This window comes from Babylonia areolata, chromosome 3 (assembly GCF_041734735.1).
Source record: "Babylonia areolata isolate BAREFJ2019XMU chromosome 3, ASM4173473v1, whole genome shotgun sequence".
NCBI lineage: Eukaryota > Metazoa > Mollusca > Gastropoda > Neogastropoda > Buccinidae > Babylonia > Babylonia areolata.
In genome coordinates, this window is record NC_134878.1 from 60,391,262 (window position 1) to 60,405,804 (window position 14,543).

The following is a 14,543-nucleotide window of genomic DNA, read 5'->3' on the forward strand; positions in this document are numbered from 1 at the left end:
AGAGAGAGAGGTAGGGAGAGAGAGAGAGGAGAGAGAGAGAGAGAGATGTGTAAACAAATGAACAAACAGACAAGCAAGAACAAAAAAAACAACAACCAGGGTTAGGTGTTCGGATCAGTGGAATTTGGGAATTTTTGTTGTAGATTGAGAATCAGTGGTCTCTCAATCATAAAAAAAAAAAAAACCAGTTGTGGAGAGACATTGACTGTGCTTAGCGTTTTGTTTGCTATTCACAAGCATGGCTTTTATAGTGAGGAACAGTAGAGAGTCAACTTCCAACCCACTTAATTTCATCCACAGTATGATGGGGTTGTTTTTTTTCAAAAGTGTGTCATCCTATCCATTTGAAATGCAAACACTATGGGTTATACTGAGCACTGGTATGTTTAGTGTTGTATACAAAGGTACTTGTGCAAATGACACAGTACGACATTCAGGTACACATCCACACTAGGTCAGTTTGAAACCCTGACATACCATCTCATATTCTTATTCTGAACACTCAAAGACAAAAAACAACCCCAAACCACACACACACAAAAAAAAACCCCACCAAAAATACAAATGCAAAAGAAATCTGTGACAGATAGACATTGTATCATTGAATTTTTATGTTATGCTTCCTGCCTGAATTTAAAGGAAAGAAAGAAAAGGAGGAGGAAAAAAAAAAAAAAAAGAATAATTTTTTTGATACGATTTTGTCTGTTCTTGCAGGACTATCCGGGTGATGAGATCCTGATCGTCTATGACTACGACTTCAAATTTGGGCAAAACTTCTACATCGCCCTCACAGAAGAGGCCAAAGATCTGATACTCAATGTGAGTTCTCAGTTTCTGGCTTCAGTGTGGATTTCTCTGTTCTTGTGGAGGAAGGTGGCAGAATGGTTAAGACGCTCAGCTGCCAATACAGAGAGTCCGTGAGGGTGTGGGTTCGAATCCCGCTCTCGCCCTTTCTCCTACGTTTGACTGGAAAATCAAACTGAGCGTCTAGTCTTTCGGATGAGACGATAAACCGAGGTCCCGTGTGCAGCACGCACTTGGCGCACTGAAAAAGAACCCATGGCAACGAGAGTGTTGTCCTCTGGCGAAATTACGTAAAATGAAATCCACTTTCATAGGTACACAAATATGTAAGCATGCACTCAAGGCCTGACTAAGCGCGTTGGGTTATGCTGCTGGTCAGGCATCTGCTCAACAGATGTGGTGTAGCGTGTATGGATTTGTCCGAACGCAGTGACGCCTCCTTGAGAAAGTGAAACTGTTCTTGCTGATGCAGGTTCAAGTGATCCCCCACCCCCCGCACCCCCCCAGCACCCCCACCATCCCCCACCCATTTATTTAATTTTTTTTTTTTTTTTAATAATTTTTTTTACAGTTGCTGTATATTTGTAGTCTGGATCAAGGAGTATGCCAGTGTATTAAAACATGAATTATTCTGAAAATATTTTGTATGATTATTGGGGTACCCATCAGCAGGGGTCACCATATGTTTTGCTTGGTTGACAGAAAAACACAGAATAATGTCCTGTGGTTTTCAGTATTAAATATGAATTAAAGAGGGAAAAAAAAGAAAAAAAAGAAGTGATTTTCTTCGCTTTTTTTATTCTTCTTCTTTTTTTCTTGTTGACATTTAGTCATGTGAATGCTCAGAAAAAAAAATCTTTACTGCTTTTTTTTTCTTTTGCCATGTCCAAAATATTGAATTCTAACCACTTGCAGATGAACATTTTTGTGTGTATTTAGGCTCTTTTTTTTCCCCATTTTGTTTATTCATTCATGTATTAATTCATCAAAAGTTCATTCATTTATTGATAAATCAATTCATTTCTCTATATTTATTGATTGATTGATTTGTCCATTTATTTATCTGTCAGTGGGTCTGTCTATCTGTTTGCCCATCTGTCCAGATTTTCTGTCTTCCTTCCAACCGTTTCTTAATTCAAAATTTATTCATCTATTCTTTTATTCATCCATTTTCCTATCTTTCCGTTTGATCTCGTATTTTAGGAGCAGGGCTGGGTTGCATAAGCAATCTCAGCAGTGCTTAGTTTGTTTAGCATTAAGAATTTTCCTAAGCGTGAGGAATTAGCACAGACTTTGAATCTGATTTCTTTATGCTAAAGCAAACTTGGCGCTTCTGAGTTCCCTTGTGCAACCCAGCCCAGGGTTCAAGGAAAAAGAGATGGGTCAGGGCACCGTGGATGTATTTCTTAACCCCTTAACTGCTGCTGATGAGTAGGCTCATCTGTGAAGGGCCATGCTGCCTCATATGAGGTCAGACAGAGCTTACAGAGCCAGGATGTCAGTCACCCACTCTGTATTTAGACTTCTTCTTTCCTTCTCTAGGGAGTGTGTCACTTTCGTTGAGCAAAATCAGTCACACCATTGATAAATCTGCAGAGTAGTGACTGCATTTCAAGTTCGGGTCGCGCGCTGATCTCATTTCACCGAGGTTCAGCAGTCAAGGGGTTAAAGCATCTGAGCCCATTTTAGTTGTGGTATGGAAGAATTCCACCAGAGTCAAAGTTATACTATATATATATATTTTTTTTTAATTAAAAAAAATCCAAACTTTTTTCTGCTTCTGATGTAAACGAAAGCCGTTTGGGGAATTAACACCTGTGAGTGTAAGCATGTGCAATGACTGACTCGACTCAGCTGAGTGTGGTCATCGGTGTTTGTTTTAGCATGTGCATGGTGCATTTTGGATGGGTGTTTTGGTCACTCAGTATAGAACACACAGTGTCACTGACAAAGGGTTTGATTGCACATTTTTGTGGGTCTGAAAGAGTGATTAGTTGTGGAATTACTGATTTCATTTATTTATTTGTAGACATATATAAATGATAAGATGAAGAAATCAAAGTATATTTAGAAGAATGTGTGCATGTGTGTGTATGTGTGTGGGGGGGGAGGGTGTGTGTGTGTGTGTGTGTGTGTGTGTGTGTGTGTGTGAGTGAGTGAGTAAATCAAAGCATATTTAGAAGAATGTGTGTGTGTGTGTGTGTGTGTGTGTGTGTGTGTGTGTGTGTGTGTGTGTGTCATTGTTCTGTATCCTGTTCACTTCCTGTTGACTTGAAAGTCACAAGTTCTGTGTCCTGTTCATTTCCCATCGACATGAGAGTCACAAGTTCTATATCCTGTTCACTTCTTGTTGATTTGAAAGTCACAAGTTCTATATCCTGTTCACTTCTTGTTGATTTGAAAGTCACAAGTTCTATATCCTGTTCACTTCCCACTGACATGATAGTCTCAGGTTCTATATCCTGTTCACTTCCTGTTGATTTAAAAGTCAAATGTTCTATATTCTGTTCACTTCCTGTTGATTTAAAAGTCACAAGTTCTATATCCTGTTCACTTTCTGTTGATTTAAAAGTCACAAGTTCTATATCCTGTTCACTTACTGTTGATTCAAAAGTCACAAGTTTTATATCCTGTTCACTTCAGGTTGATTTGAAAGTCCCACCAAACACTTGATATTGTGCATTCAAAAATCCATTAAAGCTTCTTTTCTCTGCACGGTGATGTGTTCAGATCTCCCTTGTGTAGTACTGGCACCTGAAATATCGACATGAGGTACTTCTTTTTTGCTTCTGCATCACACTTCTGTAATCGACACAGAGTCCATGCTCTGATCCAGAAATGAATTCAACCCAGCAGAACTGAATGTGAATTGTATAATCTCTCCCTCATCTTTATAAATCTGTGCTACAACTACATTGACTGTTAAAAATAAATAAATAAATAAATAAATAAATAATAAAAATGAAAAGCTCAAAAGTCATTACAGACTATCAGAAAGTTGGTAATAATGTTGGGATAGAGAGGAAGTCACATTGAAGAGGGTAAAGATGGTATGATTTTCTTAGTTGTGAAAGGTATCTATTATAGAGAGCCATTGTTATCAGGGGTTCGACTGTAGTATCACAGCAATTGTGATGATTAAAATTTGATATTCAGTATTATGACTCTAATGAATATGATATATTGTAATGACAAAAAAACCCCAACATTTCATTCTTTATGAACACCCACCTACCAGGGAAAATAGTTTATATTAATGAATTATATAATGTGAGGTAAGCATATGTTTAATAGTGATTGTGTCGTGATGATGAAAATGAAACAGGTGATATAAAAAGTTACAAAAAGGCTTCTTTTCATTTATGAATTTCTTATCATTATTATCATTATATGTCTTATTCTTGATAAGGATTTATTTGCACAGGTTGTTAGAAAAATGTTTGAGTGTGTGTGTGTGTGTGTGTGTGTGTGTGTGTGTGCATGCATGCTCTGAAATAACCCTTGAGGCCCCAGCTTGGCCATTGCGTTCATATGAGCATCACACCATTTATGCATGTGTGTGTGTGTGTGTGTGTGTGTGTGTGTGTGTGTGTTGGAGGAATACATATAAGGGTAAAAAAAAAGTTTCACTGCCATGCATTGCGGACTTTGTGACACTGCAGCCCCCAGAGGAGGTGAAGGAGGGGGAGGAGGGGGAGGCGGCACAGCCAGAGGAGGAGGTGGTGTACCACTACATCCCCCCAGAGCCCAAGGAGTGGGTGTCGCAGGGCAGCGAGGCGGAGATCGCTGAAGAGAATGTGGTTGACACCAGAGGCAAGGTGCGTTGTTTCGTTTGGTTGGTTGGTTGTTTGTTTTTCTTCAACATTTTTTTTTTCCTATTTAGACAAAGGTTTACAAATGCATATATGATTTGTACAAATTCCAGCATTATATTACTCTTGTTTTTGTTGGGTTCAGATGGTTTGCAGCGAAAAGCAAAAACAAGTGTCTGGGTTTGTTCCAATGCACTTTTTCATTTACCTGTGTGCTAGCTGAATTGGTAGCATTAGCAGCATTGACTTGAAGTTGTGTGCCTTGTGCATGAAAAAGTTACCACCCTTTATTGTTTATCAATCCCAACAGTTCCTTGGGTTCAGATGGTTTGCAGCAAAAAGCAAAAACGAGTGTCTGGGTTTGTTCCAATGCACTTTTTTCATTTACCTGTGTGCTAGCTGAATTGGAAGCATTAGCAGCATTGACTTGAAGTTGTGTGCCTTGTGCATGAAAAAGTTACCACCCTTTATTGTTTATCAATCCCAACAGTTCCTTGGGTTCAGATGGTTTGCAGCGAAAAGCAAAAACAAGTGTCTGGGTTTGTTCCAATGCACTTTTTCATTCACCTGTGTGCTAGCTGAATTGGTAGCATTAGCAGCATTGACTTGAAGTTGTGTGCCTTGTGCATGAAAAAGTTACCACCCTTTATTGTTTATCAATCCCAACAGTTCCTTGGGTTCAGATGGTTTGCAGCGAAAAGCAAAAACAAGTGTCTGGGTTTGTTCCAATGCACTTTTTCATTTACCTGTGTGCTAGCTGAATTGGTAGCATTAGCAGCATTGACTTGAAGTTGTGTGCCTTGTGCATGAAAAAGTTACCATCCTTTATTGTTTATCAATCCCAACAGTTCCTTGGGTTCAGATGGTTTGCAGCGAAAAGCAAAAACAAGTGTCTGGGTTTGTTCCAATGCACTTTTTCATTTACCTGTGTGCTAGCTGAATTGGTAGCATTAGCAGCATTGACTTGAAGTTGTGTGCCTTGTGCATGAAAAAGTTACCACCCTTTATTGTTTATCAATCCCAACAGTTCCTTGGGTTCAGATGGTTTGCAGCAAAAAGCAAAAACAAGTGTCTGGGTTTGTTCCAATGCACTTTTTCATTTACCTGTGTGCTAGCTGAATTGGTAGCATTAGCAGCATTGACTTGAAGTTGTGTGCCTTGTGCATGAAAAAGTTACCACCCTTTATTGTTTATCAATCCCAACAGTTCCAGTTTCAGTTTCAAAGAGGTGTCAAAACATGCACACTGATCCATGTATGCTTCACTGCATCTGCTGTTAAAAAAGAAAGAAAGAAAGAAGAGCAGATGCCTGATCTTTGCATAAAACCAACACACTGATCAGGCCTTCAGAGAACCCTATAACAACTTGTTAGATGCTGTGTTCTACTGTTGATGTGTAAACGATTATTTGAATATGTTTGTTCTTTCATGCAGATCTTACAGTTTGGATGATGCACTGATTTATTTGCACTGTCCTACTTACACATTGATGTGTACAAATATGCACTTTTACGTATTTTAATGTATTTTCTTATTTTTTTAATATTTTGTTTATTAAATTTCTTTCATTTTATGTTTCTTTTTTATACATACTTATGGTATGCTCTCAAGGCTTTACCTGCATTTTGGGTTCATGCATATGTAAGGCCTTTGGTGTCCTAATTTTTTTTTTTTTTTTCATTTAAGCAGATGTGGTGTGGCATGTATGGATAAGTCAACATGTTTTGACACCTCCCAGAAACTGAAATCAAAACTGAACCTGCATATTAATGCATATACAGAGGTCTGCATGAAAACGCACACAAATGTATACACACTGTAACATATTCACATACTCTCACCCTCTTCAACTTTTCCTTCATCTACTCAGACATCCAAACACCCAAATTGGGATATGTTTCTCAAGTCTCACACATTTGTTGCAAATTGTGTGTGTGTGTGTGTGTGTGTGTGTGTGTGTGTGTGTGCCCACCAACAGGTGAAGGTTTCAGTCAAACGACTTCGCCGACATTTTGGCGCCCCCTGCACTTTCAAGAACCGCAACTCTGGAGACACAAAGCAGGGTGTCATAGAGTGCCTGCCCTATGAGGACAAGACCTTTGACCTGAAGAAAGTGGAGCTGACCACGGCCGTTCAGGTAATTTTCAGTTAACTTCATGCTTTGTTCTTTCTTCTTTCCATTTCTAAGGTGTAACACCTTTCTTCTTCTTCTTCTTCTGCATTCATGATCCGCAATTCTCATGTTCACTTTAATATATGTATGAGTAAGCTTTTATGTATATGACCATTTTTACCCCGTCACAGAAGTAGTCATACTCCATTTTGGGGGGTGTGCATGTTGGGTACGTTTTTGTTTCCATAAGCCACTGAAAGCCTGAACCGGACTATAAATGGCAGGGCGATTTGAATCAAGCCAGTTTCTCACCAGAGTCTGACACTGTGACGTCGGTGAAGGTTTATTCAAAATAAAAGCCTAATAAAGCTACGGTTTGGCTTCATTTATGGCAGAGAGCGAGATTTGCCTAGCAGCTTCCAATCTAGACCTGAATTGACTTTGGAAAGTACAAAATGTGTCAGCTACACGTAATACAAAATTTGAATGCAGAGAAAAGGGGCGGAGCTAGAGCCGTTTGTGTTTGCGCTAGACGTGTCTGTCAGATAAAAATAGCACCAGCACGTGGTACTGTCCGGTGAGAATTGGAAAGCATGCAGACAGCCCCTCGACGTTGGCAACCGTAAACGACCACATTGTTTGTAAAACATGCAAACGGAGAGAAATATGACGATCTACTAACCTACCGGACACGTGCTCGCGCTTTTTATAGATAAACTCCGCCCCTTTCCCTTTTATGGATAGGCTCTAGTGCGCATGCGCAACCGAAACCTTGCTCTCGGGAGTTAAGACTTGAAAGCAAACATGGATTACAAAATCTTACAATCTTACAATCTACAACCAGATTGAAAAGAAAAGAATGCATGAATGGAAACTGTTCTGAGCTCTTTTTTTCATTTTTTCACAGAACATGATTTACAAAAATCTTTATCGGAAGAACTCTCAGAATTACTCCAGTGCTTGTATCATTTCTATTTATGGGGGCCTGTGGTCCAGGCTTAAAAAAAAAGAGAAAAAAAAGCCTGATTGGTGATAGAAGGATTTTAGAGATTCTGTACACAAGAAAAATCAATCTTCAGAGCATCAAGTATGAAAAAGCGCTTTGCATGCTGAAAGAGTCTGTGAGAAGAGAAGACCCATTGGAATGAGCTCCCCCATTGGCTTTGTCAAACCTCTGTACTCATCTCCTTCAGGTCTGGCCTTGAAAACTACCTCTTTCCAAAATAGCTCACCCGTTCCCACCCCCTCCGTCTGTCCTGGTCTACAGTCACTCAGCCTTTCTATTTACATATATTTATAAGTTTTATCTTTTATTCTTCTGATTTAGAGCTGTGTATGTGTGTGAATGGCTGGTGTGAAAGTGCTGTGTCTGTGTCTGCACAAGATTCAGTGCTAAAAAGAAGCCATCACTTTTCATTCAACGTCTACACCAAACACTGCATTTTCAGGCAGTGCCAGTGCAGGAGGAAACAGGCACCCAGACGGACTGGAAGTACCCACGAAATGCCAACACGCAGTACTACCCTCGGGAATTCTCCACCCAGGAGCTGGAGAAGGTCAAAGAGTCTGACGACCTGGCCGATTTCATCAAGAAGGTGGAGCCAAGGTGACGATGATGATATACAGCATTATTTATTGTATTGTATTGTGTTGTGATGTATTGTGTTGTTGTGTTGTGTTGTATTGTATTGTGTTGTGATGTATTGTGTTGTTGTGTTGCGTTGTGTTGTATTGTGTTGTTGTGTTGTGTTTCGTAGTGTTGCATCGTGTTACTTTTTGTCACAAGAGTTCTCTCTGTGAAGTTTGCAGGCTGCTCTCGCTGGAGAGAGCGTATCGCAAGTGTATTTGTTTCTCTATCAGAATGGATTTTTCTACAGAATTTTGTCAAGAACAACCGTTTTGTCGCCATGGGATCTTTTTGGTGCACAAAGTGCATGCTTCACATGAGACCTCAGTTTATCATCTCATCCCAGCCCCCTCCCTACTCATAAACCTCACCAACCCTCCACACTCATGGTATGAGTGTGTTTGTGTGTCTGTGTACGGTAAATATAGTACATGTCTAAATCACCTTGTAGTGAAACGGACAATAAACCAATAAGAAGAATGAGAAGAAGATAACAGCACTAATGGCTCCAAACTTTTCCCTGTTTAGGTCACACACAAGGATTCCTCACTGTTGGTATGCCAGGTTCACGCACAACTTAGGTCATGTTTTGTTCACAACAGTTTAGAAACATCCTTACCGTATGTGAGGGACCAGATATTTCCAAAAAATTGTACTAGGTCCTAAAAAAATAATTGTTTTTTGTTATTTGTTGAAATCATATAGAGAGAATGTGTAATTTTTAGTCGGTCCCTGGCTGTCAACACAGTGGCATAATTGTAACAACCTCAGCAAAGATTATGTGTGGATAGGAACAGACGAATGCATGAGTGAGAGCATGTATGTATTGTGTGGATTTTCTGTTTCAGCATTTTGGTGATTTATTCATTGTTATTATTATTATCATCATTGTTATGATTATCATTATTGTTATTATTATCATTATTAAAGATTTTGTTCCTTTAACTTATTTTATTTTTAACTCTCTTTTGGCCGGCCTTCCCAAATACCTGTTAGACAGACTCCAACGAATTCAGAATAACGCTGCCAGACTCATTTGCAGAGCTTCTAAATTTGACCATGTTTCTCCTCTCCTTCAGTCTCTCCACTGGTTGCCTGTTTCTGATCGAATAGACTATAAGCTATCCACTCTGACCTTTTCCGCAGTCAACGGATCTGGCCCAAAGTATCTTTCTGAACTCATCCATATCTATACCCCGTCTCGCCAGCTCCGTTCTTCTTCTGATACTCGACTTCTCAGGATACCTCACGTCAGAAGTAAGACCTATGGACACAGATCGTTTTCTTTTCAATCGCCAAAGACGTGGAACAAGCTCCCTGATAACCTCCGTCATTCTGATTCCCTCGCATCTTTTAAATCTCGTCTCAAAACTCACCTTTTCCCTCAGCAATAAGTTCAATTGTGGCAGGTCCACAACTACATGCATGTATATGAATGTGTATCGTGTGTGCGTGTGTTTATGTAAGTTTGTGCCTGCCTGTGTGTGCGTATGTGTTAGGGTAGCTGTTAGATACACATGCATGTTAATATCTATGTATGCAGTGTGTGTGTGTGCGTGCGTGCGTGCGTGTGTGTGTGTGTGTGTGTGTGTGTGTGTGGTCACATTTTGGTGTGTGTATGTAACATAGATATAATGTTTTATGTTATCAAAAGCGTTTTTGTAAAGCACCTAGAGCAGATTTCTGGATAGTGTGCTATATAAGTATCCATTATTATTATTGATGGTGGTGATGATGATGATGATGTAGATACTTATATAGCACCTAAGACACACACACTTTAGTGAATTGGCCACTGGCGCCGGACTGCAAAATTTCCAGTGTTACAAAAATCCTTCACTCCCACCCAAGCACATGATTCTTATCCCATTGACAATGTGATGTTTCAGGTTCCAGCTGGCCTTACAGCAGAACGCCATCATGAACGTGTTCTATGATGACTGGGTCAACCTGGGTGATGCTGACGATGCCTTTGGCAGTAAGGCCGACAGCCACCTCAAGGTATGTGTGTGTGTGTGTGTGTGTGTGTGTGTGTGTGTGTGTGTGTGTGAGTGTGTGTGTGTGTGTGTGAGTGTGTGTATGTGTGTGTGTGTGTGTGTGCATGTGTGAGTGTGTGTGTGTGCGCGCGTGCGTGCGTGTATGTGTGTGTGTGTGTGTGTGTGTGTGTGTGTGTGCTTGATTTCTTTGTTTTTTTGTAGAATATAAATTTTCATCATTCTCAGACCCCTAAAATATTTGTTGAATGATTAACGATACAATGATACAAATCTACTTAATACTTATATTTTGAATTGCAAAACAATAACAATATTCATAAAAAAAAACTTTTCTTTTTTAGAGTAAGTGTGACAACTGTAATCAAGATTGAGGAAAGCTACTCCCTAGAATGGATAAGTCAGAATATTGTGGATACAAAAAAATTATTTAAAAAAAAAATATATATATCTTCTTCAGCCTTTGAAGAGAGTACAGGCATTCGTATTTTAGTTAACTCAGATATACATAATACGTGTGTGTGTGTGTGTGTGTGTGTGTGTGTGTAGAAGATCATATTTACACACAAGCTTTTAAACCTTTGATTTTGCTGCTGATAAATATGCTTATCAGTGAAGGGCAGTGACCTGGTTGAGATAAGACAGGGCTTGCGGGTCATGATGACAGCCATCACTTTGAATCTTGACGTCTTCCTCTTCGAACTGCAACATTTCTGTTTTAGCAAAATCTCTTACACCATTGATAATGACACAAGAGGTAGTAACTGAAACTTCAAACTCATATCGTGCTGATAATGATAATGATAGTAATGACAAAGTATTTGTACAGTGCTGAATCTTGTCCAGAGAAAAAAAAAACCCACATAAATACTCATCTCTGATTCTGAGGGATGAACTTGAGAACTAATCTCGTTTCATTTGTATTTCTCTTTTTTATCACAACAGATTTCCCCGTGTGAAATTCGGGCTGCCCTCCCCAGGGAGAGCGCATCGCCACACTACAGCGCCACCCTTTTTTTTTTTTTTTTTTTTGCCTGCGTGCAGTTTTATTAGTTTTTCCTACCGAAGTGGATTTTTCTACAGAATTTCGCCAGGAACAACCCTTTTGTTGCCGTGGGTTCTTTTACATGCGCTAAGTGCATGCTAGCACACGGGACCTCGGTTTATCGTCTCATCCGAATGACTAGCGTCCAAACCACCACTCAAGGTCTAGTGGAGGGGGAGAAAATATCGGCGGCTGAGCCGTGATTCGAACCAGCGCGCTCAGATTATCTCGCTTCCTAGGCGGACGCGTGTTTCCTCTAGGCCATCACCAAGGAGCAACAGCCAAGGGTTTAATCTGAAAAGAAACCTAGTTTCGTTGACCAGTAAATGGTGACTGTGCGTGTTTCGAACCAGCGCGCTCAGATTCTCTCGCTTCCTAGGCGGACGCGTTTCCTCTAGGCCATCACCAAGGAGCAACAGCCAAGGGTTTAATCTGAAAAGAAACCTAGTTTCGTTGACCAGTAAACAGTGACTGTGCGTGTTGTGGTTACAGGAGTACCAGTCCTTCACTGACCTCAACTTCAGCAAAGACAAGACCATCACCTGCATCCAGTGGCACCCCTCTATCAAGGGTGAGCTGTGAAAGATAGCACCACACATCTGTGACTTGACTTGACTTGACTTGACTTGACTTGACTTCATTTATTGTCATAAAATCCCGAAGGATTAATAGACACAACAAAGAACAAAGGGAACAAAGAAATAAACGGTCATCTAATACGCATGCACTGAAATACATAGTTGGCAAGTGTTTTTTGACAGTCATCGCAGGTGAATAAATCACTTGGTTTTAGTATATTGTTTTGTATGTTTCTAGAGATCACATTTGATTGATGATCATACTGCTGTATAGTAGTGATTAGATGGCTTCGCAAATTATGTCTGTGTGTGTGTGTGTGTGTGTGTGTGTTTGTGTTGTGTGTGTTTGTGTGTGTGTGTGGTGTGTTGGTGTGTGTGTGTGTGTGTGTGTGTGTGGTGTGTGGTGTGTTTGTGTGTGTGTGTGTGTGTGTGTGTGTGTGTGTGTGTGTGTGTGGTGTTTGTGTGTGTGTGTGGTGTGTGGTGTGTTTGTGTGTGTGTATGTGTGTGTGTGTGTGGTGTGTATTTGTGTTTGTGTGGTGTGTGTGTGTGTGTGTTTGTGTGTGGTGTGTTTGTGTGTGTGTATCTGTGTGGTGTGTTTGTGTGTGTGTGTGTGTGGTGTGTTTGTGTGTGTGTGTGTGTGTGTGTGTGTGTGTGTGTGTGGTGTGTTTGTGTGTGTTTGTGTGTGTGTGTGTGGTGTGTTTGTGTTTGTGTGTGTTGTGTTTGTGTGTGTGTATGTGTGTGGTGTGTTTGTGTGTGTGTGTGTGTGTTTGTGTGTGTGTGTGGTGTGTGTGTGTGTGTGTGTGTGTGGTGTGTTTGTGTGTGTGTGGTGTGTGTTTGTGTGTGTGTGTGGTGTGTGTTTGTGTGCGTGTGTGTGTGTGTGTGCATGTGTGGTGTGTGTGTGTGTGTGCTTGTGGTGTGTGTTTGTGTGTGTGTGTGTGTGCGCGCGCGCATGTGAGGGGGAGCTAGGGGAGCACCTAAATGAATGAATATGTGTTAGCATTGGTCCAGAAGTTATAGCATGTAATTGTATGAAAATACTGGGGTTTTTTTTATATAAATGATTTGGTACTGACCAATATAAGAATAAAAAAAAAAAAAAAGGTTAAAAACTGGTTTGAATTTCTGAACTTTAAACTCAGGCTGAACAGAAGTGGTGTTTGGTTGGTTGGCGAAGGTGTGGTGGCCGTGTCGATTGCTGAGAGGCTGACCTTTGACGAGCGCATCGACCAGGCCGCCAAGGTCATCATGACCCCCTCCCTCATCCTGATCTGGAGCTTCACCGACCCCATCCACCCACAGGTTCGTCTCACCCGCTGTTCCTCTGTCCTTCTCTTTCTCTCTGTTTCCTTTCTCTTTCATAGTGCAGCACAGAGAAAAAGATAAAACAGTGATCTTACTTGACTTATGCCTACAGCTCCGCTCGGGAGCAAAGGGCCGCAACAGCACTCCTCCAACGGACACGGTTTGGGGCGATCCTCTTTATCTGGGCCCACGTCATTCCGGCTGCCTTCACTTCAGTGTCCGTACTTCTTCTCCAAGTCTGCCTGGGTCTGCCAACTTTGCGTTTGCCTTGGGGGTTCCAGTCAAGTGCCTGGCGAGTGATGTTGAGTGGTGACTTGCGCAACGTGTGGCCTATCCACCCCCACTTTCTCTTTTTGATTTCTTCTTCTATGGGTGCTTGTTTGGTTCTGTCCCAGAGGTCTTCATTTGGGATGATTTCAGGCCGCCTGATGTTCAGAATGTTGCGCAGGCATCTGTTGACAAATGTCTGGAGTTTGTTCCTGTTGGTCTTGGTAGTGCGCCATGTCTCTGAGCCGTACAGCATGACTGACTTGACGTTGGTGTTAAATATTCTGATCTTGTTGTGAAGTGAGAGGGCTGAAGATTGCCAGATGGGTCGGAGAGTTCTGAAGGCGTGTCTCGCTTTATTGATGTGGCTCTGGAACGATCAGTTCCAGGATATTCTCTCTCTCTCTAAATATATATATATATATATATATATATATATATATATATATATATATATACATATATATTGTCTTCTTTCTAATAAGCTCTTACACACATGCATGCTTTTACAAACAGTATGCGGACAGAAGTCTGGTGTCAATGTGTATTTCATTTCTTTGTTATCTCTTTTTTTTTCTCTCTTTTTTTTTTTTTCTGTTTGTGTTCCTGTCTCCTACTTTCCCTCTCTGCACTTTTCTCTATAGTAATCCTTCTTCTTTCCATGAGTGTTTTGTTTTGTTTTGTTTCCGCTGGTTTCAGTGATGATGGCTATATGAAAGCATAGTGATTTGCAGCGCACACAGAACTGAGACACATGGTTTTCCTGTCCCCACACAGCTGATTCTGGAAGCGCCAGAAGACATTTTCTGCTTCTCGTTCTGCCCTACGGACCCCAACGTGATCACTGGGGGGTGTTACAACGGGCAGGTGATCATGTGGGACATCTCCGCCCATGTCGATCGGCTGAAGGCGCCCCGAGGCGGGAACCGCAACAAGCGTCTCAACGTTTTGGTACGTATCTGTCGATTGGTGGGATTGTTAACTCATACAGCCCTGCACCT

At 40.9% G+C, this 14,543-nt stretch overlaps 1 protein-coding gene across 2 annotated transcripts in view; it reads left to right on the top strand.

The window, feature by feature from the left end:
- LOC143280166 (dynein axonemal intermediate chain 3-like) overlaps nt 1-14,543 on the top strand; it is a 45,167-nt gene that overhangs the window by 8,608 nt on the left and 22,016 nt on the right. For both annotated transcript variants that reach the window (XM_076584750.1, XM_076584751.1), the window contains exons 6-13: nt 715-819; nt 4,467-4,622; nt 6,595-6,753; nt 8,178-8,335; nt 10,246-10,357; nt 11,888-11,966; nt 13,148-13,272; nt 14,320-14,493. In XM_076584750.1, coding sequence (XP_076440865.1) covers nt 715-819; nt 4,467-4,622; nt 6,595-6,753; nt 8,178-8,335; nt 10,246-10,357; nt 11,888-11,966; nt 13,148-13,272; nt 14,320-14,493 — 1,068 coding nt within the window. The remainder of the gene's footprint in view (nt 1-714; nt 820-4,466; nt 4,623-6,594; nt 6,754-8,177; nt 8,336-10,245; nt 10,358-11,887; nt 11,967-13,147; nt 13,273-14,319; nt 14,494-14,543) is intronic.